The sequence below is a fragment of the Protomyctophum parallelum genome, assembly GCF_964188405.1.
Source record: "Protomyctophum parallelum genome assembly, chromosome: 3".
In the NCBI taxonomy this organism is placed as follows: Eukaryota; Metazoa; Chordata; class Actinopteri; order Myctophiformes; family Myctophidae; genus Protomyctophum; species Protomyctophum parallelum.
In genome coordinates, this window is record NC_139698.1 from 817,625 (window position 1) to 843,476 (window position 25,852).

Sequence of the window (25,852 nt, forward strand, 5' to 3'; positions counted from 1 at the left end):
CTACATAGTAAAGTGGTTTGTGAATAATTGTATTTTTGGAGTATCTGTTGTAAATACAGTACATACCAGCAGGAGCCACCATTTACGTATATAAATATACATAAAAGTACTTGGCGTGTAATATAAGTGCTACCACAAGCAGTGGGACGTGACTTTTACACAACTAGACCTAGTTAACTAGTAACTAGTAGTAACTAGACCTAGTTAACTAGTAACTAGTAGTAAGTTAGCAACTAGACGTAGTTAACTAGTAACTAGACCTAGTTAACTTTCATTCTAGTTTGTGCTTAATGAGATGTTGCATCAGAACGGGGGACTTAGCAGTACCAACGTTGCTTCTATCGCAGAGCGGAAACAAAGTGTTCTGCTTCGAATAGAACGATAGAACGGAGTCGCTCACCAATCAGGATCAGATCCATGTGTGTGTTGACCAATCAGGATCAGATCCATGTTTGTGTTGACCAATCAGGATCAGATACATGTGTGTGTTGCTGCAGTGATTGTCATTTAATTCACCCCAAATATACATTTTGTACCCGAGGATCATATCGTTTAGAGAAATGAGGCGCAAATCTAGCTAGTTTTGAGCCTAAAACAAGAATCTGAGATATTAGGATTGTATAAACTGCGTTCCCGTAAACAGCACAAGATATTAGGATTGTTACAGTGTATGTTACGACCAGCAGGATTCCTAATTCCCCCCCCCCCCAAAACAAACAAACAAACACACAAATAAAGAAACAGCTTGAAGCAGAGACTGGTCTTATTTGGAACATACAAAATAAATTTTATTCTTCTCCATTCTGTTCATGTCTACATGGTTATTAGATCTAGAGACTCTGGCCTGGTGAAAAGGTCTCTACATGGTTATTAGATCTAGAGACTCTGGATGGTGAAAAGGTCTCTTCATGGATATTTACTTATTTATTTCTCCTAGAGACTCTGGATGGTGAAAAGGTAAACACACCCAAATTAACTCATAAATCCTGACGACGACGACGTCCATAATTAATTGATTGATACGACGAGAATGTGAATATCAATCAATTAACTAAACATTTCTGTCGAGTCCAAAAGATTTCTTCTGAAAATAGAAACTGAACATGAAAAGCAATTCTTCTTCTTCTTCTTCTTCTTCGTTGGTTATCTTTAACGTAATAAAAAGGAGAGCCGTGGGGGGGGGGGCGTGGCCACATGGAGGCGTGGCCACACACAGGGAGGGAGGGAGGGGGCGGGGCTTAGGGTTGTGCCCCAGTGGCTGCTGGGACTTGCGGTGCCAGAGCGCTGGGGGCGGAGATGACGGGCGAGCCGGCGGCCATGTTGGCTAGAGGCTGTGTCGACGACATGGACGTGATGCCTGCAAAAAAACACAATATGACCAAATATGGATGTTTAGTAAAACTATGACCAAATATGGACATGATTCCTGGAGAAAAACCAAATACATTTATATTTTGCTCATGATCAGAGCTACCGTTGCTCCAGACTGTACGACGGAAGCATTTATATTTTACTCATGATCAGAGCTTCCGTTGCTCCAGACTGTATGACGGAAGCATTTATATTTTACTCATGATCAGAGCTTCCGTTGCTCCAGACTGTACGACGGAAGCATTTATATTTTACTCATGATCAGAGCTTCCGTTGCTCCAGACTGTACGACGGAAGCATTTATATTTTACTCATGATCAGAGCTTCCGTTGCTCCAGACTGTACGAAGGAAGCATTTATATGATCAGAGCTTCCGTTGCTCCAGACTGTACGAAGGAAGCATTTATATGATCAGAGCTTCCATTGCTCCAGACTGTACGACGGAAGCATTTATATTTTACTCATGATCAGAGCTTCCGTTGCTCCAGACTGTACGACGGAAGCATTTATATTTTACTCATGATCAGAGCTTCCGTTGCTCCAGACTGTATGACGGAAGCATTTATATTTTACTCATGATCAGAGCTTCCGTTGCTCCAGACTGTACGACGGAAGCATTTATATTTTACTCATGATCAGAGCTTCCGTTGCTCCAGACTGTATGACGGAAGCATTTATATTTTACTCATGATCAGAGCTTCCAGACTGTATGACAGAAGCATTTATATTTTACTCGTGATCAGAGCTTCCGTTGCTCCAGACTGTATGACGGAAGCATTTATATTTTACTCGTGATCAGAGCTTCCGTTGCTCCAGACTGTACGACGGAAGCATTTATATTTTACTCATGATCAGAGCTTCCGTTGCTCCAGACTGTATGACGGAAGCATTTATATTTTACTCATGATCAGAGCTTCCGTTGCTCCAGACTGTATGACGGAAGCATTTATATTTTACTCGTGATCAGAGCTTCCGTTGCTCCAGACTGTACGACGGAAGCATTTATATTTTACTCATGATCAGAGCTTCCGTTGCTCCAGACTGTACGACGGAAGCATTTATATTTTACTCATGATCAGAGCTTCCGTTGCTCCAGACTGTACGACGGAAGCATTTATATTTTACTCATGATCAGAGCTTCCGTTGCTCCAGAATGTACGATGGAAGCATTTATATTTTACTCATGATCAGAGCTTCCGTTGCTCCAGACTGTACAACGGAAGCATTTATATTTTACTCATGATCAGAGCTTCCGTCGCTCCAGACTGTATGACGGAAGCATTTATATTTTATTCATGATCAGAGCTTCTGTCGCTCCAGACTGTATGACGGAAGCATTTGGAAATTGCGAGAGGAAACAGTCTGGCAACGCGAGACTCCACTGGGAGGAGACCCCGGGGCAGACCAAGGACCAGATGGAGGAAACACATCGACTCTATGGCCTTGGAACGTCTCGGGATCCCCCAGGAGGAAGTCACTAATGTTGCTCTGGAGACGGAAGTCTGGAGCTCTCTGGTGGAGCTGTTGCCCCCGCGACCCGACTACGGATAAGCGGTTGAAGATGGATGGATGGATGGATGGATGGACATGGTGAGCTTGTAGACATGCTCTAAGCTCATAGTAGTTATCAGGTGTATTTCCATACCTGCCATCATACTAGATGAGCTGACAGGTGTGTTGGCTGCCATTCCTCCTGGCGTGGCTCCTCTGCCCTGATCCTTCACGATGGGAACTGGAGGAGACCGTTCATATACATAGTTATTAATTATCATTAACGATCCTTAACGATGGGAACTGGAGGAGACAGTTAATATACATAGTTATTAATTATCATTAACGATCCTTAATCCATTCTGGGCGGGAACCCCTTTTGGTGTTAGCATCATGCTATGCTTTAGCTATTGAAAAACAGCAGACCTACAAGCTACGAGCTTGTAGGTCTGCTATTTTTGAAAAATCGAAGAACCACTGACATAGAAACATAGCTTTTTCAGAAAACTGTCAGGATGTAGAAGACATTTTTAGAATCTGATCTCAGGTCAGAATGGGAACTGGAGGAGACAGTTAATATACATAGTTATTAATTATCCTTAACGATGGGAACTGGAGGAGACCGTTAATATGAATAGTTAATATTTATCGGCGCACGGTGGCGCAGTGGGTAGCGCCGTCCCCTCACAGCTAGAAGGTCCTGGTTCGTTTCACACTGTGCATGTACACCAGGGTTCCCCCAATTTAGGATTGATTTTAAAATTATTTTACTTGTCTATAAAGCTCTCAATGGTCTCGCACCTTCCTACCTACATGACTGCCTGCCTAAATATGTCCCAAACCGCCCCCCTAAGGTCTTCCACTGCTGGCCTGCTCGCTTTGCCTAAAGAAATGGCAACTAAAAAATACAGGGAAGCAGCTTTTTGCTTCTACGGGCCGTCGGCATGGAACAAGCTCCCACTGTACCTTCGTCAGGCAGCCTCTGTAGACATTTTTAAAGCTCAGCTCAAGACCCACTTCTACAACATTGCTTTTAATTGATCTTTTATTTTTTATTTTTCATGTCCTCACTGTACTGCATTACTGCTTGTTTTTTAATGTCGTTGCCTTGCTTTTCGTTTATTCTCCATTGTTCTGTAAAGCACTTTGAGCTGCATTTCATGTCATGAAAGGTGCTATACAAATAAAGTTTTATTATTATTATTATTATTATAATTAGTTTTCCTCAAGGGCCATATTTTGACTAGGGTACCAGGCTGGGGGCCGAGTCCGCACGCGCGAGACTACATTTGAAAAGGATGCCCAGTTTGACATGCAGAGGCTACTGACCCCCATTTAATGCCATTTATATCTGGGGGACCCCGCCGTCAGATATATAATAATTAACATATAATTAACATATACTTAGCATACAGAAGTAGGGGTGGTCCATGGCCTCTCTGGCGGTCAGATATATAATAATTAACATATAATTAGCATACAGAAGTAGGGGTGGTCCATGGCCTCTCTGGCGGTCAGATATATAATAATTAACATATAATTAGCATACAGAAGTAGGGGTGGTCCATGGCCTCTCTGGCGGTCAGATATATAATAATTAACATATAATTAACATATACTTAGCATACAGAAGTAGGGGTGGTCCATGGCCTCTCTGGCGGTCAGTCGGGCCTGATGGTCGTAACGCAGCAGTTTGTCCAGGAAGTCCAGCGCCTCGGTACTGACCAGGTGTTGGTTCTCACTGTGGACGAACCGTTCCCATCGCTTCCTGGAGTGTCTGGGAGATAACATTTACACCTTCTGTTAACACATTTACACCTTCTGTTGACACATTTACACCTTCTGTTGACACATTTACACCTTCTGTTGACACATTTACACCTTCTGTTGACACATTTACACCTTCTGTTGACACATTTACACCTTCTGTTGACACATTTACACCTTCTGTTGACACATTTACACCTTCTGTTGACACATTTACACCTTCTGTTGACACATTTACACCTTCTGTTGACACATTTACACCTTCTGTTGACACATTTACACCTTCTGTTGACACATTTACACCTTCTGTTAACACATTTACACCTTCTGTTGACACATTTACACCTTCTGTTGACACATTTACACCTTCTGTTGACACATTTACACCTTCTGTTGACACATTTACACCTTCTGTTAACACATTTACACCTTCTGTTGACACATTTACACCTTCTGTTGACACATTTACACCTTCTGTTGACACATTTACACCTTCTGTTGACACATTTACACCTTCTGTTGACACATTTACACCTTCTGTTGACACATTTACACCTTCTGTTGACACATTTACACCTTCTGTTGACACATTTACACCTTCTGTTGACACATTTACACCTTCTGTTAACACATTTACACCTTCTGTTAACACATTTACACCTTCTGTTAACACATTTACACCTTCTGTTAACACATTTACACCTTCTGTTAACACATTTACACCTTCTGTTAACACATTTACACCTTCTGTTAACACATTTACACCTTCTGTTAACACATTTACACCTTCTGTTGACACATTTACACCTTCTGTTGACACATTTACACCTTCTGTTGACACATTTACACCTTCTGTTAACACATTTACACCTTCTGTTAACACATTTACACCTTCTGTTAACACATTTACACCTTCTGTTAACACATTTACACCTTCTGTTAACACATTTACACCTTCTGTTAACACATTTACACCTTCTGTTAACACATTTACACCTTCTGTTAACACATTTACACCTTCTGTTAACACATTTACACCTTCTGTTAACACATTTACACCTTCTGTTGACACATTTACACCTTCTGTTGACACATTTACACCTTCTGTTGACACATTTACACCTTCTGTTGACACATTTACACCTTCTGTTGACACATTTACACCTTCTGTTGACACATTTACACCTTCTGTTGACACATTTACACCTTCTGTTGACACATTTACACCTTCTGTTAACACATTTACACCTTCTGTTAACACATTTACACCTTCTGTTAACACATTTACACCTTCTGTTAACACATTTACACCTTCTGTTAACACATTTACACCTTCTGTTAACACATTTACACCTTCTGTTAACACATTTACACCTTCTGTTAACACATTTACACCTTCTGTTAACACATTTACACCTTCTGTTAACACATTTACACCTTCTGTTAACACATTTACACCTTCTGTTGACACATTTACACCTTCTGTTAACACATTTACACCTTCTGTTAACACATTTACACCTTCTGTTGACACATTTACACCTTCTGTTAACACATTTACACCTTCTGTTAACACATTTACACCTTCTGTTAACACATTTACACCTTCTGTTAACACATTTACACCTTCTGTTAACACATTTACACCTTCTGTTAACACATTTACACCTTCTGTTAACACATTTACACCTTCTGTTAACACATTTACACCTTCTGTTAACACATTTACACCTTCTGTTAACACATTTACACCTTCTGTTGACACATTTACACCTTCTGTTGACACATTTACACCTTCTGTTGACACATTTACACCTTCTGTTAACACATTTACACCTTCTGTTGACACATTTACACCTTCTGTTAACACATTTACACCTTCTGTTAACACATTTACACCTTCTGTTAACACATTTACACCTTCTGTTAACACATTTACACCTTCTGTTGACACATTTACACCTTCTGTTGACACATTTACACCTTCTGTTGACACATTTACACCTTCTGTTGACACATTTACACCTTCTGTTAACACATTTACACCTTCTGTTAACACATTTACACCTTCTGTTAACACATTTACACCTTCTGTTAACACATTTACACCTTCTGTTAACACATTTACACCTTCTGTTAACACATTTACACCTTCTGTTAACACATTTACACCTTCTGTTAACACATTTACACCTTCTGTTAACACATTTACACCTTCTGTTAACACATTTACACCTTCTGTTAACACATTTACACCTTCTGTTAACACATTTACACCTTCTGTTAACACATTTACACCTTCTGTTAACACATTTACACCTTCTGTTAACACATTTACACCTTCTGTTAACACATTTACACCTTCTGTTGACACATTTACACCTTCTGTTGACACATTTACACCTTCTGTTGACACATTTACACCTTCTGTTAACACATTTACACCTTCTGTTAACACATTTACACCTTCTGTTAACACATTTACACCTTCTGTTAACACATTTACACCTTCTGTTGACACATTTACACCTTCTGTTGACACATTTACACCTTCTGTTGACACATTTACACCTTCTGTTAACACATTTACACCTTCTGTTGACACATTTACACCTTCTGTTAACACATTTACACCTTCTGTTAACACATTTACACCTTCTGTTAACACATTTACACCTTCTGTTAACACATTTACACCTTCTGTTGACACATTTACACCTTCTGTTAACACATTTACACCTTCTGTTAACACATTTACACCTTCTGTTAACAGAGTATCTGGGAGATAACATTTACAGGTCATTAGATTCATAGACCCTTCAGTGAGGTCAGAGGTCATTAGATTCATAGACCCTTCAGTGAGGTCAGAGGTCATTAGATTCATAGACCCTTCAGTGAGGTCAGAGGTCTTTAGATTCATAGAACCTTCAGTGAAGACATTAGATTCATAGAACCTTCAGTGAGGTCAGAGGTCATTAGATTCATAGACCCTTCAGTGAGGTCATTAGATCCATAGACCCTTCAGTGAGGTCAGAGGTCATTAGATTCATAGACCCTTACCTTCCCAGGATGTCGTTGAATCGAGGATCTAACTCGATGTTGTACTTGTCTATGTAGTCGTAAAGGTCCTCTGTTCCCAGGACCTTAGCGATTCTGACCAGCTGAAACACATTGAGAATCATTAACTATATGTTCTTAAAGGACCTTAGCGATTCTGACCAGCTGCAACACATTGCCAGCAGGGGGCAGTATATTACCTGATCATAGTTGTTGTGTCCACCAGGCCAGCAGGGGGCAGTATATTACCTGATCATAGTTGTTGTGTCCACCAGGCCAGCAGGGGGCAGTATATTACCTGATCATAGTTGTTGTGTCCACCAGGCCAGCAGGGGGCAGTATATTACCTGATCATAGTTGTCGTGTCCACCAGGCCAGCAGGGGGCAGTATATTACCTGATCATAGTTGTCGTGTCCGTGGAAGAAAGGCTCCTTCCTGAAGATCATGCTAGCCAGCATGCAGCCCAAACTCCACATGTCCAGAGAGTAGTCGTACATCTGGGGAAATATACACAAATATTATAATACTACTAATAATACTACTACTATAACCCATTTTGGGCGGGAAGTGGGAAGCCCTTTTGGTGTTAGCATTATGTTATGCTTTAGCTATTGAAAAATAGCAGATCTACAAGCTCATAGATCTGCTATTTTAGAAAAATCGAAGAACGACTGACATAGAAACATAGCTTTTTCAGGAAACTGTCAGGATGTAGAAGACATTTTTTAGAATCTGATCTCAGGTCAGAATGGGATAATAATAAACTCCACATGTCCAGAGAGCAGTCGTACATCTGGAGAAATATATACAACTATTAGTGTGTGTGTGTGCGTGCATGTGCGTGTGTGTGCGTGCGTGTGTGTGCGTGTGTGTGTGTGTGCACTCACCTGGTAGTCCACCAGTAGTTCCGGTCCTTTGAAGTAGCGTGAAGCCACTCGGACGTTGTATTCCTGGTTGGGATGGTAAAACTCCGCCAGGCCCCAGTCGATGAGACGCAGCTGAAACATTAACGACACTTCAATGAGACGCAGCTGAAACATTAACGACAGGCAGGCAGACAGACAGACAGACAGACAGACAGACAGACAGACAGACAGACAGACAGACAGACAGACAGACAGACAGACAGACAGACAGACAGGTACCTTTCTGTGTTCATGGTCGATCATAACATTGTGTGGTTTGACGTCTCTGTGCATGATCCCCATACTGTGGCAGTAATCCAACGCCTGGAACAACATTAAACAACTAGTTAGAGCAGGGGTAACCAACCAGGGGTTCGCGAGCTACCAGTAGCTCGCGGGAACCTTTCAAGTCGATCCCGAAGTGTCAGACTGACGGGCAGCCAATACACTGCCAATACACAGCAGAATGTCGTTCGCAAAAAAGAGCAGATCTACAAGCTAACAACGTGTAGCGGCTCGATGCATTTTAGCTTGAAGATCTGTTCCCCTTGCTTCCACCGCACCGCCCTCGGCCCTCCCCCTTTTAGCACTCTGTGCTCATGTGCTGTGTGTCTGTTGTTCCCCTCGCAGGCAGCACACTAGCACAGAGCGTCAGAGTGAACACAGCATGATATAGCGACACGTTGAATACTAAACTTATTTGTGAAGTTCGAACGCCAACTTTTAACTTAACCAAACGTGGGAGAAACACTGTGCACGGCTGCACGCACAAATAAAGAGTGCACTCGCACACGCACATGACGGATTATTATCGATCAAAACAATCCTTAGCGTCGCTTACAAAAGCATGTGTTGCACAGCATGAATGATAAGTAATCACTGATCTGGCTGGATAAATATCACTATGACAAAGTGTCAAAATGTTTAGTGCCGCTGTCAAAACATGACACAGTGAGAGTTCTAACTATTGGAACAAGAAAGCCACAGTTTTGAAGGAAGTGGGTCCTAGACAGGGCTTGACGCTTAGCTCATGGATGATAGACAGACTATCCGTTTTTATCCTGCTGTTCTATCATGTGATATTCGATGCAGGGCAAGATGCTCGATTGTGAATTAAATTGTAACATTCTCCTTGGCTTTGACTACTTCAGACAGAACATCTGACAAACAGCTACAGTAGACTATTAATTTACTATTAGCTGTTAACTTACTCGGCTGCCTACCGTTGCTCGTTAAGCAGGTCACACAATGGATATGGACCACTGATATTTATCCAGCCAGGTCGGTGATTACTTATCATTCATGCTGTGCAACACATGCTTTTGTAAGCGACGCTAAGGATTGTTTTGATCGATAATAATCCGTCATGTGCGTGCGCGAGTGCACTCTTTATTTGTGCGTGCAGCCGTGCAGTGTTTCTCCCACGTTTGGTTAAAAGTTGGCGTTCGAACTTTACAAATAAGTTTAGTATTCAACGTGTCGGGGATGCAATCATGAACTCGTATGACTGACTCACATCTTAATGACACCCTCAGACTGGCAATCACTAAATATGAACCAGATTTCAAAACGCAGTCTCATTAAAGGTGGGCTGACCCTGAGAGTATGTCACCATATCTGTGCAAATATATATGGTCATGTTATGCCTATGTCATTTGAACATGCCAATGTGAATATTCATTGAAATGAGAAACAAAATTTTGTGCTGTAAAAGCAATTCATGTCCTTTGCATTTTGTTTTATTTAAAAAAAACTCAACAAAGAAGTTTATTTGTATTTTTGTCCTAATATTTTTTTATTTCTAATACATTTGTCTTAATATTATTTGACATTGATAATATAACTTACTATAAGTTTTTATTCTAATTTAAGCTTTAGTCTTTGTGTGGATGTGTGCACATGCATTGAGCCTGTCAGAAATAGCAAAAAAACAAGTGTTTTTTCTAACACGTTTTAGTGGTAGATCTTGGCTTACAATTGGGAATAAAATGGGCTCTTGGGCTTGAAAAGGTTGGTTACCACTGAGTTAGAGGATATAACTAGTCTACTAGCAAAGCAAAGCAACGCTCTTTGTTTACCCAGGGAAGTGGACAGTAAACAAGCTGGAGATGCTTGTTTACAGCCAGGCCCTGCTCATAGAACATGTCATGGTAGGGGTTTAATGCCTTGCTCAAAGGGCACTTCAGCGGTGGTCATTTTAACGTGCCGGGGAGACTAACACCGACATACATTATACATACATACGTCCCCCCGTTTAAATTTTCCACATAGTAATACAGCTACAACCATTTTATCACATAGTAATACAGTAATGGAAGATAACATTTACAGTAATACAGATACAATCATCGGTTCTTACCTTCAAGATTTCATACATGTAGAACCGTATGTCAAAGTCAGAAAGGGTTTGATACAATTGCTGTGGAAAAAACATCACAAACAGTCAGATATCAATTTAAATGTGGTTCACAACAAATGTAGTTCACAATAAATGCAGTTCACAATTAAATGTAGTTCACAACAAATGTAGTTCACAACAAATGTAGTTCACAATAAATGTAGTTCACAATAAATGTAGTTCACAATTAAATGTAGTTCACAATAGATGTAGTTCAAAAGGTGACGTTGAGAAGAAGCAACAGAAGGATCATACCTTGAAGTCTGTATTGTTGACATGTTCAAAAACCAGAGCTGGAGTTCTGGACTGAAAACAGAGGAATCATGTGTTCATGTTGTTCAATCGGTATTGTATTTTATATCGTTTTAATACAGAGGAATCATGTGTTCATGTTGTTCAATCGGTATTGTATTTTATATCGTTTTAATACAGAGAAATCATGTTGTTCCATCGGTATTGTATTTTATATCGTTTTAATCGTTGATTGGTCCGCTTTACAACCAGGTATAGATTGTAAGGATCGGACATTCCTGGAATGAGCAAAACAGGATACTTAACGATATCTAACATTAATTAAACTCACCACAGGATACTTAACGATATCTAACATTAATTAAACTCACCACAGGATACTTAACGATATCTAACATTAATTAAACTCACCACAGGATACTTAACACTTACAGCACGTAGGACGCCTGAGAACGTCATAGGATAGAGTAGAGTAGAGTTCTAAGGACGTGTGAGGACGTCCTAGCGACATCCCAGCGATGCGGGGCGAGATATTAATATTCAGAATTTTTCCTATTTATTTTTTTGGCATTTCGCTTTTCGCTTGCCGTATGCTAACGCTCAGTGCAACTATTAGCTTGTCATTGACTCCCACGTTAGCGAGACGGAAAGAATGACTCGTAGCTCCTAATCCAGGGCGCTCTCCGTGGTGATGAATAGAGCGATATGCTGGCGCTTATTTTCTGCTCCTCATCCGTCTCTCCCGCAAAATATGAACGCTTTTTGGAACGTAAAACAATATATTAAGATGATCGGGGATGTTGAGGTCACTTTGTAAAGTCAACTTTTTTAGGAAAGTGTTTCCGGTTCATGGCTTTCAAAGTAAAAGCGATCAGACACCTCCGGTATTCTATAGCCTATATTTTGAAGGCAGTCGGCGTACTCAATGTGTTAACGATATCTAACAGTAATTAAACTCACCACAGGATACTTATACGATGTCTAACATTAATTAAACTCACCACAGGATACTTAACGATGTCTAACATTAATTAAACTCACCACAGGATACTTATACGATGTCTAACATTAATTAAACTCACCACAGGATACTTAACGATATCTAACAGTAATTAAACTCACCACAGGATACTTAACGATATCTAACAGTAATTAAACTCACCACAGGATACTTATACGATGTCTAACATTAATTAAACTCACCACAGGATACTTATACGATATCTAACATTAATTAAACTCACCACAGGATACTTAACGATATCTAACATTAATTAAACTCACCACAGGATCTTTAACGATGTCTAACAGAGAGATGATATTCGGACCTCCTCTCAAGTTCTCCAGAATTTTGATCTCTCGCTTGATTTTCTTTTTTTTCACCGGCTGTGGACAGACACGCACGCACACGCACAAACACACACGCACACGCACACGCACACACACACACACACACACACACACACACACAGAGAGACAATGTTATCAATGACAAAAGAAAGCACAAGGCAATTTATAAAAAAATAAAAATAGACGGTTGCCCGCCCCCTGTGTGTGTGTGTGTTTTATTTTTTATTGATTGATTGAAATATTTATTAACAGTTTGCAGAATTTACAGTACATTTCAAGCACAAACTCAATACAAAGACTGATAACTGTGAGTGGACAACCCATTTAAGCATTACACTTGTTTACAACAGGGTCCACATTGTTCAATTCATCAAAACATTTAGAGACCTACAAATAGACATTTCTATGTAGCTAAAGAACAGAACAGGAATTCATCATATAGGAAGCAAAAAGGGAAAAGATACATATACAGTGAGGGGAAATGGGGGGGGGGGGGGGTAGGGGGATTCAGATTTTACAGAGGCCAGTTTCGAATTGCAGCCATCCGTAGGTGCCCTTTGAGAGCGGTTTTGAAGGAGTCAAGGGATTCACATGTCTTAATGACTGTTGGTAGGGCGTTCCACATTTTGGTGGCATAGGAGCGAAAATAATTTAGTCCCTTGTTTGTGCCGAATCTGGGTTGTACATGGTTTGTTGCACTCCCTCTGGTGTTGTGGGTGTGGACTTTGTTTACATTAAGGAAGTATTTAGACAGGTACATGGGTATCTTGGTGGTGTATCGAATCTTGTGGACAAGACCCTGACTGACCCCAGGCCAGTGGCAGGTTGACTTCAGTGTGTTACTGTACTGACTGACTGACCCCAGGCCAGTGGCAGGTTGACTTCAGTGTGTTACTGTACTGACTGACTGACCTCAGGCCAGTGGCAGGTTGACTTCAGTGTGTTACTGTACTGACTGACTGACCTCAGGCCAGTGGCAGTCTCTAACATTACACCTATAGCTACATGTTTAAGCATTTATTTAATAATTACATGTCTTCTGTGCACTCTAACATTACACCATGTCAATTTCAGCTCTGACATGTATTTCAGACATGCTCCAGACCAGTCGACCCTGTCGTCGACCCTAAGCCATCCCAGCCTGTCAAAGTGGGCAGGGGTGAGGTGGGTTCGGGGGGTGAGGCCAAGTAGGAGCCTGACCAGTTTGTTTTGGGAGGTCTGGAGCCTTGTTTTAAGGGCCTTTGAGGTGCTGTGGTACCAAGAGGTGGATGCATAGTCAAAGAAACCTTGTACGAGGGCTCCTGTTAAGGTCTTCAAGGTGTTTTTGCTTACCAGTGAGGAGATCCTGTAAAGGAATCTTGTTCTTTGATTGACTTTTTTGATTACGTTGGTGGCCATTTTATCACCGGAAAGATTGGCCTCCAGGATGGAACCTAGGTAGGTAATTTGATCTTTTCGTGTGATAACATTGTCACCCACTCTAACCAAGAAGCCATCTGCCTTGCTGAGATTACTATTTGATCCGAAGAGAATGGATTCAGTTTTTCCCAGGCGTAAGGATAGTTTGTTATCAGCGAGCCAGGTGCAGATTCTACCGAGTTCAGAGCTGAGGGTCTTTTCAACCTGCAGTTTGTTCCTGTCCGAGACCAGCAGTGCTGAGTCATCTGCGAACAGGAACAAGTTGCAGTCACAAGCTGATGTCATGTCGTAACATATATTAGGAACAGTAAAGGCCCTAGTATGCTTCCTTGCTGGACGCCACAGCTCACTGGGAGGGGGGGGGGGGGGGGGCAGTGTTCCGTTCACCTCCACCATCTGTTCTCTCCCCTCCAGGTAGGATTGCATCCAGCTCACTGATGTGCTATCAAAACCAATAGCTTTAAGCTTGTTAACCAGTATGGAGTGGTTCACGGTGTCAAAAGCCTTTTGGAGGTCCAGCATGACCATGCCGCAGTACTTTCCAGCGTCCACCTTGTGTTTGATGTGGTCGCTCAAATAGAGGAGGCATGTGTCAGTGGAGTGGGATGTTCTGAAACCAGATTGGAACTCGTACAGCAATTTATTAGTGGCAAGATACTTTTCAACTTGTGTGTGTGTGTGTGTGTGTGTGTGTGTGTGTGTGTGTGTGTGTGTGTGTGCGTGCGTGTGCGTGCGTGCGTGTTACCTTGAGTATTTTGACGACCACCTTCTCGTTGTTGGTGATGTTAATGGCTTCAAACACTTCACTATATTTTCCTCTTCCTAGTTTTCTGACCAGCTGATAGTCGTCTTGATTCCTGGAAGTAAACACATGAACCCATTTAGACCCGAGGACCATGCTACACATTCAAACCCACTGGTCTCTATACTGCCTCCCCCTGGCCAGCCGGGGCGCCTGATGGAGGGGAAAGGAACTGGTCTCTATACTGCCTCCCCCTGGCCAGCCGGGGCGCCTGATGGAGGGGAAAGGAACTGGTCTCTATACTGCCTCCCCCTGGCCAGCCGGGGCGCCTGATGGAGGGGAAAGGAACTGGTCTCTATACTGCCTCCCCCTGGCCAGCCGGGGCGCCTGATGGAGGGGAAAGGAACTGGTCTCTATACTGCCTCCCCCTGGCCAGCCGGGGCGCCTGATGGAGGGGAAAGGAACTGGTCTCTATACTGCCTCCCCCTGGCCAGCCGGGGCGCCTGATGGAGGGGAAAGGAACTGGTTGGAATAACGTGTTCCTTCCACGCGCTACGTCCAACCAGGGAAACTCCCCCCTGTCAGGTGTAAAGGAGCAACTTGGACACTCAGGCATGAAGGAAGCATGAGTTCAAGTCCGTTGCTCTCCCCTTGACTAGGTTGGTCTCCCCTTGTCCCCCATATATGGGGACTAGGTTGGTCTCCCCTTGTCCCCCATATATGGGGACTAGGTTGGTCTCCCCTTGTCCCCCATATATGGGGACTAGGTTGGTCTCCCCTTGTACCCCATATATGGGGACTAGGTTGCTCTCCCCTTGTCCCCCATATATGGGGACTAGGTTGCTCTCCCCTTGTCCCCCATATATGGGGACTAGGTTGGTGGAGGGTGTGTAGAGCCCAGGATCACATTAGATGATTGACACAGGGGTGAAAAATGGGTTACAAAATCGTGGGATAAAAAAGATATATATATAAATAAATAAAAACATTTTGGACTGAGGTCGATTAAAAAAAAAGGCTTCTAAATCCTAACACTTTTCTGAAAAGCCCATGTTTCTATGTCAGCGGTGCTCACAGGGTTAAACCCATGTTTCTATGTCAGTGGTGCTCACAGGGTTAAACCCATGTTTCTATGTCAGCGGTGCTCACAGGGTTAAACCCATGTTTCTATGTCAGCGGTGCTCACAGGGTTAAACCCATGTTTCTATGTCAGCGGTGCTCAACCTTTTTCATGTCAATCGATGAGGCTTATCGAGTCCCGTTCTAATCGAGCCCACTAATCGAGCACTTTCTATAATTTTGTGGAAAGATGGGAGACAATGAATTCTGAACAGATCCAGTATCTTTTACTACAGGGGCCTTATAAATACAGTACATTTACTGTATTTACTGTATACTGTACATTTTGTTCACGCGGGCAGCGCTGGTTGGCAGGTATCAATACACTTTTAGTAGGATAGAATTTGTAGTCTCTTACCCCCATTCCACCACATGGGATTCGTAGTCCCAGTACTGTAGTATTTGTAGTCTCTTACCCCCATTCCACCACATGGGATTCGTAGTCCCAGTACTGTAGTATTTGTAGTCTCTTACCCCCATTCCACCACATGGGATTCGTAGTCCCAGTACTGTAGCATTTGTAGTCTCTTACCCCCATTCCACCACATGGGATTCGTAGTCCCAGTACTGTAGCATTTGTAGTCTCTTACCCCCATTCCACCACATGGGATTCGTAGTCCCAGTACTCCCGGGGTCTCTGTGTGTTTACGTCGGGGTAAACTCGGGAGCGACTTGGAACGGGTCCAGACATGTTCTACACGCAGACCAACTCTCTTAAATCTCCTGAAACAAAGAAACAAAGACAAATAAAATGTCAAAACAGAGAATCAATTATTAAAGATGGAGTGCCACCATTTTTTTTCCACCCTAAAACATGATCATCAGATATTATTACAATATAAGGGGGAAGAACCTTTTCCAAAAAGTGTACAGTATTTGTTAAAATCATGCTTTTATGTGGACACGCCCACCAGTTAATTAAGTATGCCTGGTTTGCCTGGTGGGTGGTGATGGGTGGTGATCCACCTGAACTGAAGCCGCACCCACAGCTGTAGTTGTATGATAAAGGGGGAGGGGTTAGGGGAGGGGCTGATAGTGTGGTGTCACTATATTACTGTTTACTTCATTGGCCCGTTTGACTGTCAAGGGTTCAGCCTCCAGGAAGAAACCCTAAATACAAAGTGAATACACCATTGCACATAAAAACAACTCCAGGGTGTCTAATGAAGTACTGTCACCTCATAGACACATGAAAAACTGGAAAAATACAAAAATTGTGGAACTCCATCTTTAAGAAAATCATTTACTTAACAGTATTAAAAGTATAAAGTGTACCCGTCGTCGCACGGATCAGTCAAGTCACTGCATGCGCAGTTCAGTTCAGCTCGATCACCTCCACACCACAGCTGCGTTCTGACATTGCTCTTGTAATCCATTCTTCTGCTATGTATTAACTGCGCACACACGTGCTGTTTAGCGCTATGTGATTGAATCTTTGTAACTTTATTATTGCCATTGAAAGAAATGCTGCTGTGACGATGATGATGATGACGATGAAGAATAAGCGCGCGTCGTCGCGGTTAAATTCGTCTTTATATACCGTAATTTCCGGACTATAAGCCGCACCTGAATATAAGCCGCACCAGCCAAATTTAGGGAAAATCCCATATACAAGCCGCACCGGACTATAAGCCGCACCGGACTATAAGCCGCACCGGACTATAAGCCGCAGCGACATTAGCTCAGAGCCTGAGATGGCTCTGCGTTAGCTGTAAAAATCCATAGATTAGCCGCACCGTTGTATAAGCCGCAGGGTTCAAATCATGGGTAAAAAGCCGCGGCTTATAGTCCGGAAATTACGGTAATTGGCTCAGTTATCAAACCATGACATTGTTCAAATATCGATTCAGATTGTAAGTGTAGTGCAATTCTTAAGACAAAGACAGAGTTTGCAAACTAAAGTAGCATAAACACAACACCAGCGTTTATTTCTTCCGAGTTCTGTCGGTAAGGCTCAAGGATTTTTGTCACATGATAGCGCAGCTGATTCCAGGCATCACATTAGGGGTAAAAAGGTACCACGTGTACATAGCAATAATAATAATTACTATTATTATTATAATTATTATTAATAAACCATAGTATTAATTAACAGGTTACATGCAGGCATAACTTTAGGGGTAAAAAGGTACCTTTGCACAGTGACATAATAATAATAAACCATAGTATTAATTAACAGGTTGCCATTTCCTTAAAGGACAACTTTAGTTTTTTTCAACCAAGGTTCATGTTTTAGGTTGTTATTAGAGAAACTAAAAGGTGAGTGTTAATTTTCTTTCATTTGCTGCTTTCTTTCGTTTTGGGGATTTTAGCAGTTTTTGACAGGGGGGCGGGGGCATTCGAGCATGGGGCTAAATATGTAATTCTTTACAAAATATTATGGTGATTTATTTTTTTATTATTTACTATAGTCCTAATAAAGCCCAAGAAATTACATCTGGCCAGAAAAGATCACAGGATCTATTGAATGTGTCAAACTGACATATTCAGCCTATACACAGAGTATAAGCCTTCCCCCAGTAGGCTACCTTCACATTCAATAGATCATGTGATCTTCTGTGGCCAGATGTAATTTCCTGGGGTTTATTAGGACTATAGTAAATAATAAATAAATAAATCAACATGACATTTGGTAAAGAAATACATATTTAGCCCCATGCTCGAATGCCCCCGCCCCCCTGTCAAAAAGAGCTAAAATCCCTAAAACGAAAGAAAGCAGCAAATGAAAGAAAATTAACACTCACCTTTTAGTTTCTCTAATAACAACCTAAAACATGAACCTTGGTTGAAAAAAACTAAAGTTGTCCTTTAAGGTTTACAGGTTAAACACTTCTTATTCTTATTTTTACAGGTTAAATTAAACACTTAACCATTAACATCCCCTCTTTGAATTTAAATGTAAGGCATTTGTACATTATTTGCTATTTAGAGATATGCTGTGTATTACAGCCTTGTGTAACATTACACAACAAACAATATTAATAGTATGACTCTGGATGTCAGACAAATCAATCAATCAGGAGATCAGACTTCTAAGCCAGGGGTCCTCAGACTCCTCAACGTTATGGGGACCTAATCCAGGACTAATCCAGACAACAGCCTTGTCAAAACTCGACTATTGTAACTCCCTCCTTACTGGCCTACCAGCATGTGCACTTAAGCCTCTCCAGCTGATCCAAAATGCCGCAGCTCGCTTGGTCTTCAACCAGCCAAAATTCTCACATGTCTCCCCCCTGCTCCGCTCCCTCCACTGGCTCCCGGTCGCTGCCCGCACAGAATACAAAACTCTGATGCTGGCATTCAAAGCAACCAAAGGTATGGCTCCCCCATATCTTGCAAGTATGATTGAACCCTACAAACCCTCGCGCGCACTCAGATCAACCAACGCAGGGAAGCTGGAAGTACCCTCACTAAAAACGCCGGGACAACGCTCCACACGTCCCAAACTCTTCTCCCTTCTGGCTCCAAAACTGTGGAATGCACTTCCCATTGCAGTCAGAACTGCAGCATCACTCCCAATCTTCCGCCGTAGTCTGAAAACCCACCTTTTCAGACTCCATCATGGCCCATAGCACTTACCCCACCCCCTTAGATAGCATTTCTGTAGACTTAGATAGCATTTGATACAGACTTGTTACAGACTTGTCTGATACAGCATGTTATGTAGACAGCACTATAATTGCATTGTATGTAGTCATAGCACGTCATAGTACATATGTATAACATAGTATAGTATAGATGTATAGTTTATATGTATAGCTTCATTATATAGATATTCATTCCACTGTTACTTTCTTAGCTTACGCATGTTTCTTGATAAATGTTTTTATGTGATCTATTCCCATGCTTTTTTTGTTCTTGCTTAATGTAAGTCGCTCTGGATTAAGAGCGTCTGATAAATGCCTACATTGTAAATTGGACCCCTGGGACCCCTGGGACCCCTGGGACCCCTGGGACCCCTGGGACCCCTGGCCATGTCTCTGAATTAATTTTTTTATAATAAATGCTAATAATGTAATATTTGTACCTTGGAGGTTCCCTCCAGGACGACAATGACAGATGTTATGGACAGGAAACCGTCGAGATGCCCAGATGATCGGAGAGCTGGAAAACACAACAATGTCATAATAATAAAATATAGCTGCAAGCAGCGCTAAGGCGGGACCGAGAAAGACGACAATACGCAATGAGAACAATATGCACAAATAAGACTGACGAGCTGAGTGGTCCGTACCCGGATTTGAACCCGTGACCTTGTGCTCCAAAGGCCAGAGCTCTACCGACTATGCATAAACAGTCAGTTATTCCATCGTAAACTGTGACATCATTCAGTGTTTTGGTAACAAGCGTATGTCCTCATTTTGGGCATGTCATTATCCATTACTACAGTGTGTTTTGCTGTATTCTTTTTCACGTACAAACTTCTCTTCAACTGGGATTTCAGATAATGGTCCATAGATTGTGTGTAGAACGTTTCACGCAAATCTCTCAAAGATCCAGGCAGAAAATAAAGTGTTTTTAAACGGCTCAAAGTGGCGGAAAATCTGAGGGCGGATCTTACAGATCAAAGTGACAGATGTGTTCCCCATGAGTCAAGGAACACGTGGAAACAACAAGTGACCAAACGAGGCGTGAGTTATGCCTGTTCAAAGGTTACAAACGAGGCGTGAGTTATGCCTGTTCAAAGGTTTCAACATTGCTATAGCGCCACCCTTTGGCCTACTGCAGTAAGACTGGTTTCAGTGCTATTTGGCATGACCCTCTACCATACTTTAAAGTGTCATAATTAAATGACACTGCATGTAGGTATTAGGGGCAGAAGAAGAAGTTTCACAAAACAGCTATTTTCATTGGCTCATAAAAACTTAATTTTTTCAATATTAAATAAATGTACTGCGGTGTTCTTTGTCCGGATAGGTCCAAAGATCAAGTGTAGACGTTTTTGTGCATTTTGATCAAAGATCCTGGGAGGAGATACATTTGATCTGCTTTTCATATAATTCAAAATGGCGGGTGATCAAAAGGTCAGATGTCCGAACGCGAAAGTTGTTCGGCATGAGGAGACACATATGTGTATCAAAGTGTCATTGCCAACGGTCAAACGGTTCATGAGATATGCACGTTCAAAGTTTGCATTTTCAATTGAGTGCTATAGCGCCACCATTTGGCCAATCGTCATGAGCTTCGCATAGTCACCGTTTGGCATGGACCTCTACCATGTTGACAAGTTTCGCAAAAACCGACTGCACGTGGACTACTAGTGGCCTACTAGTGGCCTACTACTAGTGGCCTACTAGTGGCCTACTAGTGGCCTACTAGTGGCCTACTAGTGGCCTACTAGTGGCCTACTAGTGGCCTACTAGTGGCCTACTACACAACCTACAAGTGCGCAAGCAGAGCGTGCAGGTACTGTCGACCGCTATCTCAGCCTCTAAACACACCTGACAGTAGGGAGGCGGGGTCTAAACACACCTGACAGTAGGGAGGCGGGGTCTAAACACACCTGACAGTAGGAAGGCGGGGCGGGCGGTGAGGTCACTGATCAGGTGGTACAGGGGTCAATACAGTCATCACTAGAGTCCAAGTCACACACGATGAGGTCACCTGGTGGGTCAAAACAAAACAATGATTAGACAGGATGATGTGGTGGGTCAAAACAAGCCAGTATTTACCTGCCAGGGGTTTTATTTAGCTGCCAGGGGCAGGTGGGCAACCCTTAGTGTTTTATTTAGCTGCCAGGGGCAGGTGGGCAACCCTTAGTGTTTTATTTAGCTGCCAGGGGCAGGTGGGCAACCCTTAGTGTTTTATTTAGCTGCCAGGGGCAGGTGGGCAACCCTTAGTGTTTTATTTAGCTGCCAGGGGCAGGTGAGCAACCCTTAGTGTTTTATTTAGCTGCCAGGGGCAGGTAGGTAACCCTTAGTGTTTTATTTAGCTGCCGGAGGCAGGTGGGCAACCCTTAGTGTTTTATTTAGCTGCCAGGGACAGGTGGGCAACCCTTAGTGTTTTATTTAGCTGCCAGGGGCAGGTGGGCAACCCTTAGTGTTTTATTTAGCTGCCAGGGGCAGGTGGGCAACCCTTAGTGTTTTATTTAGCTGCCAGGGGCAGGTGAGCAACCCTTAGTGTTTTATTTAGCTGCCAGGGGCAGGTGGGCAACCCTTAGTGTTTTATTTAGCTGCCAGGGACAGGTGGGCAACCCTTAGTGTTTTATTTAGCTGCCAGGGGCAGGTGAGCAACCCTTAGTGTTTTATTTAGCTGCCAGGGGCAGGTGAGCAACCTTTAGTATTTTATTTAGCTGCCAGGGCAGATGATGTCACTTTTCAACCAACCTTCATATAATTTGTCCTCACTAATGTTCATGATAAAATGCCACAAGGAGGAGGCAGAGACCAGGATTACTGCATGTTTTTGTGAGGGTACCTACCCTAGGGGACACGGGGAGAACATGCAAACTCCACACAGAAAGGCCCTTTCGCCAACCCCGCCTCGGGTATGGGCACTGATGACGCGGAAGAGGAAACACGCCGCCAGCACCCACAGCGTCCCGAGCGGGAATCGAACCCAGGACCTTCTAGCTGTGAAGTGACAGCACTACCAACTGTGCCACCGTGCCCCGCATTACACCATTATAATATGGATTGTCAATTTGTCATGACAATCAACTCAGCGGTCGGTGCAGAGGCTGTTCAAAGGTAACTTTAACCAACTCAGCGGTCGGTGCAGTGGCTGTTCAAAGGTAACTTTAACCAACTCAGTGGTCGGTGCAGTGGCTGTTCAAAGGTAACTTTAAACATAGGCAGGGAAGCCTGAAAGATGGGCCGATTCATACTCCTATTTTACCGCTGTAGTGACGAAATGATTTCAGCTTGTCAGAAATTTTCAGTAGCACCGAAGAGCCGATTTTAGGACGGTACCCCCCCCCCCCCCCCCCCCCCCCCCCCGAACCTCAAATGACATCATATTGTAGGCTCTACAGAGCCGAACCGACTTTAATTCGGCTAAATAGGAGTATGAATGAATCGCGCATTAATGTTCGGCACCGATCCTGTTAACACAGGTTCAATCATATTGTGAAACACACACACACACACACACACACACAGCATAAAGTATCTATTGCATACATAGCCCTGGAACATGACTGCCATGATGATTGTCATGACAGTCATGCAGTAACTTTGCCCTGTTTTTTGCGCTTGCTGCATTTACAAGATTTCCGTATATATAAACATTCAGATTTCAAATATAAAGTACTCACAAAGTGTCCCACGGGTGTTAGTTAGTAGCAGCGCCAGCGATTAGAATTGCTGCGTCCCGCGTTGTTTAATAAAAAGCTTTTTTGTCCGAGCTCCCCGGCTACTTTTTTCAAACGGGGTTCGTTTGGGAAATCCACAGTTGCACACCGGGAGCGCAGTCGCCTATTTGTCTGTATTGGCAGGGCGGTCAGCGTGCCTATATCGAACACACCGAGTGCCACCCTCCTCCCGACCGATAGGGGCGCGTAGTTGAAAGCCAATGGCAAAATAACACCTCGGATAAAAATGCTTTTTATTAAACAACGCGGGATGCACAAATTCTAATCGCTGGCGCTGCTACTAACTAACACCCGTGGGACACTTTGTGAGTACTTTATATTTGAAATGCGAATGTTTATATATTTTAATTATTTGTAAATGTAGCGTTCGCAAAAACCAGGGTGAAGTTACGTCATGACTCTCGTATGAATACGAGAGTCATGTTCCAGGGCTATTGCATACAGTACATATTATTGTAGTGTTTTTCAAAGTGCGGTCCAGGGACCCTCTGGGTTACTTGTGGGAGTTCCAAAATAGACGCCTATGGGTGTAGCTCGTAGTGTTAAGGGTCCATTTGGTTCCATTTGTACACAGCTGGTATTGTAATTGTATATCAAAACATCAAGTCCAGTAGTCCACATAGCCAGCGGCGCAACACGGACCGAACGCTAGCGAAGCGGCGCCGCCGAAAAATCCGTCCCCCCCGTCCCCCCCACCACCCTAGGAGAGGGGGGGATGGGGGGGTCTAACCACAAACATGGGGTTATGGTTAGGGTTTGGGGTCGAACTACAGAGAGGTTGTTCCAGTGACTCAATGTACATACAAAACTGCGTTTTGGCACAGTTATTATTATGAATTACCTGGCTGTGATTCCTCCTCCTCCCCATTTGTCTCAAAACGTAAAAGTTTAACCACATTATCAGCAGCGCCTCGAACAGGTCAAAACTCACTGACCATCTGATCTGTAAGTTAGCCTATCCTATAAAATGTACAACACCTGGGAGGTTTTCAGGAGAGGATGTTTTAATGTAGTTTAGTTCAACCCATGCAACTCGAGAGGAAAGAAAAACCTGCAGCGCCTTACCTGGTCTTGACAGTTAATAGTGGCGTCGATCTCCTCCTTTCCCCAAATCCCCCAAAATAATAATATAATTCCCAAAGTGGGGTCCGGGGACCCCCAGAGGTACAACTACATGATAGTTTGTGGCATGTCATGTGGACGCTCTCAGTTTTTTTAATTAACATTGATTATCAATTGGAGTCCCACCGCTAGAAATGGTTAAAATAGGGTCCGTCCGAGCTGTATAAATCTTCTCTTATGGGGGTCCTTCTCTTCTCTTCAAATGGGGGGGGTCCGCAGGCTAATACGTGTCCATTTGGGGGTCCTTGACATGAAAAGGATAAAGTAAATCCATTCATCTATTGATCGTCTGACGGTGCCAAAGTGGTGCGTGACACCAAAAGTGGTGTCCTATTGAATTCTGTTCCTGTATTATTAGAATCATTACAGAGTGCAAAGCACATTGGGTCACTGATTGCGGTGTAACAACTCCCAACTTCCGAAAGTTGAGAGAACGGGCCAAACCATTTTGGGATTTAAACAGGGGTGGATCAAATATATGCTTCAAAATATATCGCGTTTATGAACGCAGGATTTCAAAAGTATTACTCCTAAGATAACTTTGGAGCCAGGGGGGGACCCCCCCAGCCAGGGGGGACCCACTAACACATCTGGGGGGGACCAATGTGAGGCTGGCAGGGGACGAAACCCCTCCGTCCCCTACCCTATTGCGCCCCTGCACATAGCAGGGTCATTCTCACCAAAAATTGGCAATTATCAAGATTGCAAGTACTGGGGAATATTAATTTAAAAATATTTAATGACAATTTAACACCACACTGTGTTTAAACCGTCACAGTCAGAGAGCAGCGCTGGTTCCTCCAGATGCCAACTCTAGTTACACACGGTACCAAATGGACCCGCCTGATAACATTTGAACCCTTTTTCTCAGTGTTAAATGAAGGGAAGTTTACTAATATGATTGATTGATTGATTGATTGATCAGTTTGTAGAATGGGTTCAGTTCAATGAAAGTTCAGATCAATACAAAATCTGCCAGGAGGATAAAACCATGGTCCTCCATGCTCAATTCATCATAACATTTACAGACGTGCAGATATACAGTACAGCACTATTGTGCAAAAGAATATTAAAACAAATCACATGACACACATTAAAAGAAAATGGACCTTTATGGGTGTCTGAACTCTACAAATGGTACCAAATGGACCTTTATGGGTGTCTTAACTCTACAAATGGTACCAAATGGACCTTTATGGGTGTCTGAACTCTACAAATGGTACCAAAGGGACCTTTATGGGTGTCTGAACTCTACAAATGGTACCAAATGGACCTTTCTAACGCTCTCAGAGTTACATTAGCACCACAGTAACATGGTCCATATACATAGTAATAACCAGCAACACAGTCCAAATAAGACCTTTTAATGGACAGGGGTACAAATGGCACCAAATAGACCTCTACGGATGTCTAACTGACAGCCAGGGGTACAAATAGCACCAAATGGACCTCTATGGATGTCTAACTGACAGCCAGGGGTACAAATGGCACCAAATGGACCTCTATGGATGTATAACTGACAGCCAGGGGTACAAATGGCACCAAA

At 42.8% G+C, this 25,852-nt stretch overlaps 1 protein-coding gene across 2 annotated transcripts in view; it reads right to left on the bottom strand.

The window, feature by feature from the left end:
• Positions 1–758: 758 nt before the first annotated feature.
• LOC310855886 (casein kinase II subunit alpha-like) overlaps positions 759–25,852 on the bottom strand; it is a 26,114-nt gene continuing 1,020 nt past the window's right edge. For both annotated transcript variants that reach the window (XM_083761052.1, XM_083761053.1), the window contains exons 2-15: positions 21,376–21,476; positions 19,900–19,976; positions 16,463–16,595; positions 14,757–14,868; positions 12,527–12,628; positions 11,246–11,296; positions 10,952–11,011; positions 8,833–8,916; positions 8,575–8,685; positions 8,083–8,184; positions 7,690–7,790; positions 4,491–4,639; positions 3,017–3,103; positions 759–1,357 (exon numbers count right to left, since the gene is read on the bottom strand). In XM_083761052.1, the coding sequence (XP_083617178.1) occupies positions 1,239–1,357; positions 3,017–3,103; positions 4,491–4,639; positions 7,690–7,790; positions 8,083–8,184; positions 8,575–8,685; positions 8,833–8,916; positions 10,952–11,011; positions 11,246–11,296; positions 12,527–12,628; positions 14,757–14,868; positions 16,463–16,563 (1,179 nt within the window). In that variant the 5' untranslated portion in view covers positions 16,564–16,595; positions 19,900–19,976; positions 21,376–21,476 and the 3' untranslated portion in view covers positions 759–1,238. The remainder of the gene's footprint in view (positions 1,358–3,016; positions 3,104–4,490; positions 4,640–7,689; positions 7,791–8,082; positions 8,185–8,574; positions 8,686–8,832; positions 8,917–10,951; positions 11,012–11,245; positions 11,297–12,526; positions 12,629–14,756; positions 14,869–16,462; positions 16,596–19,899; positions 19,977–21,375; positions 21,477–25,852) is intronic.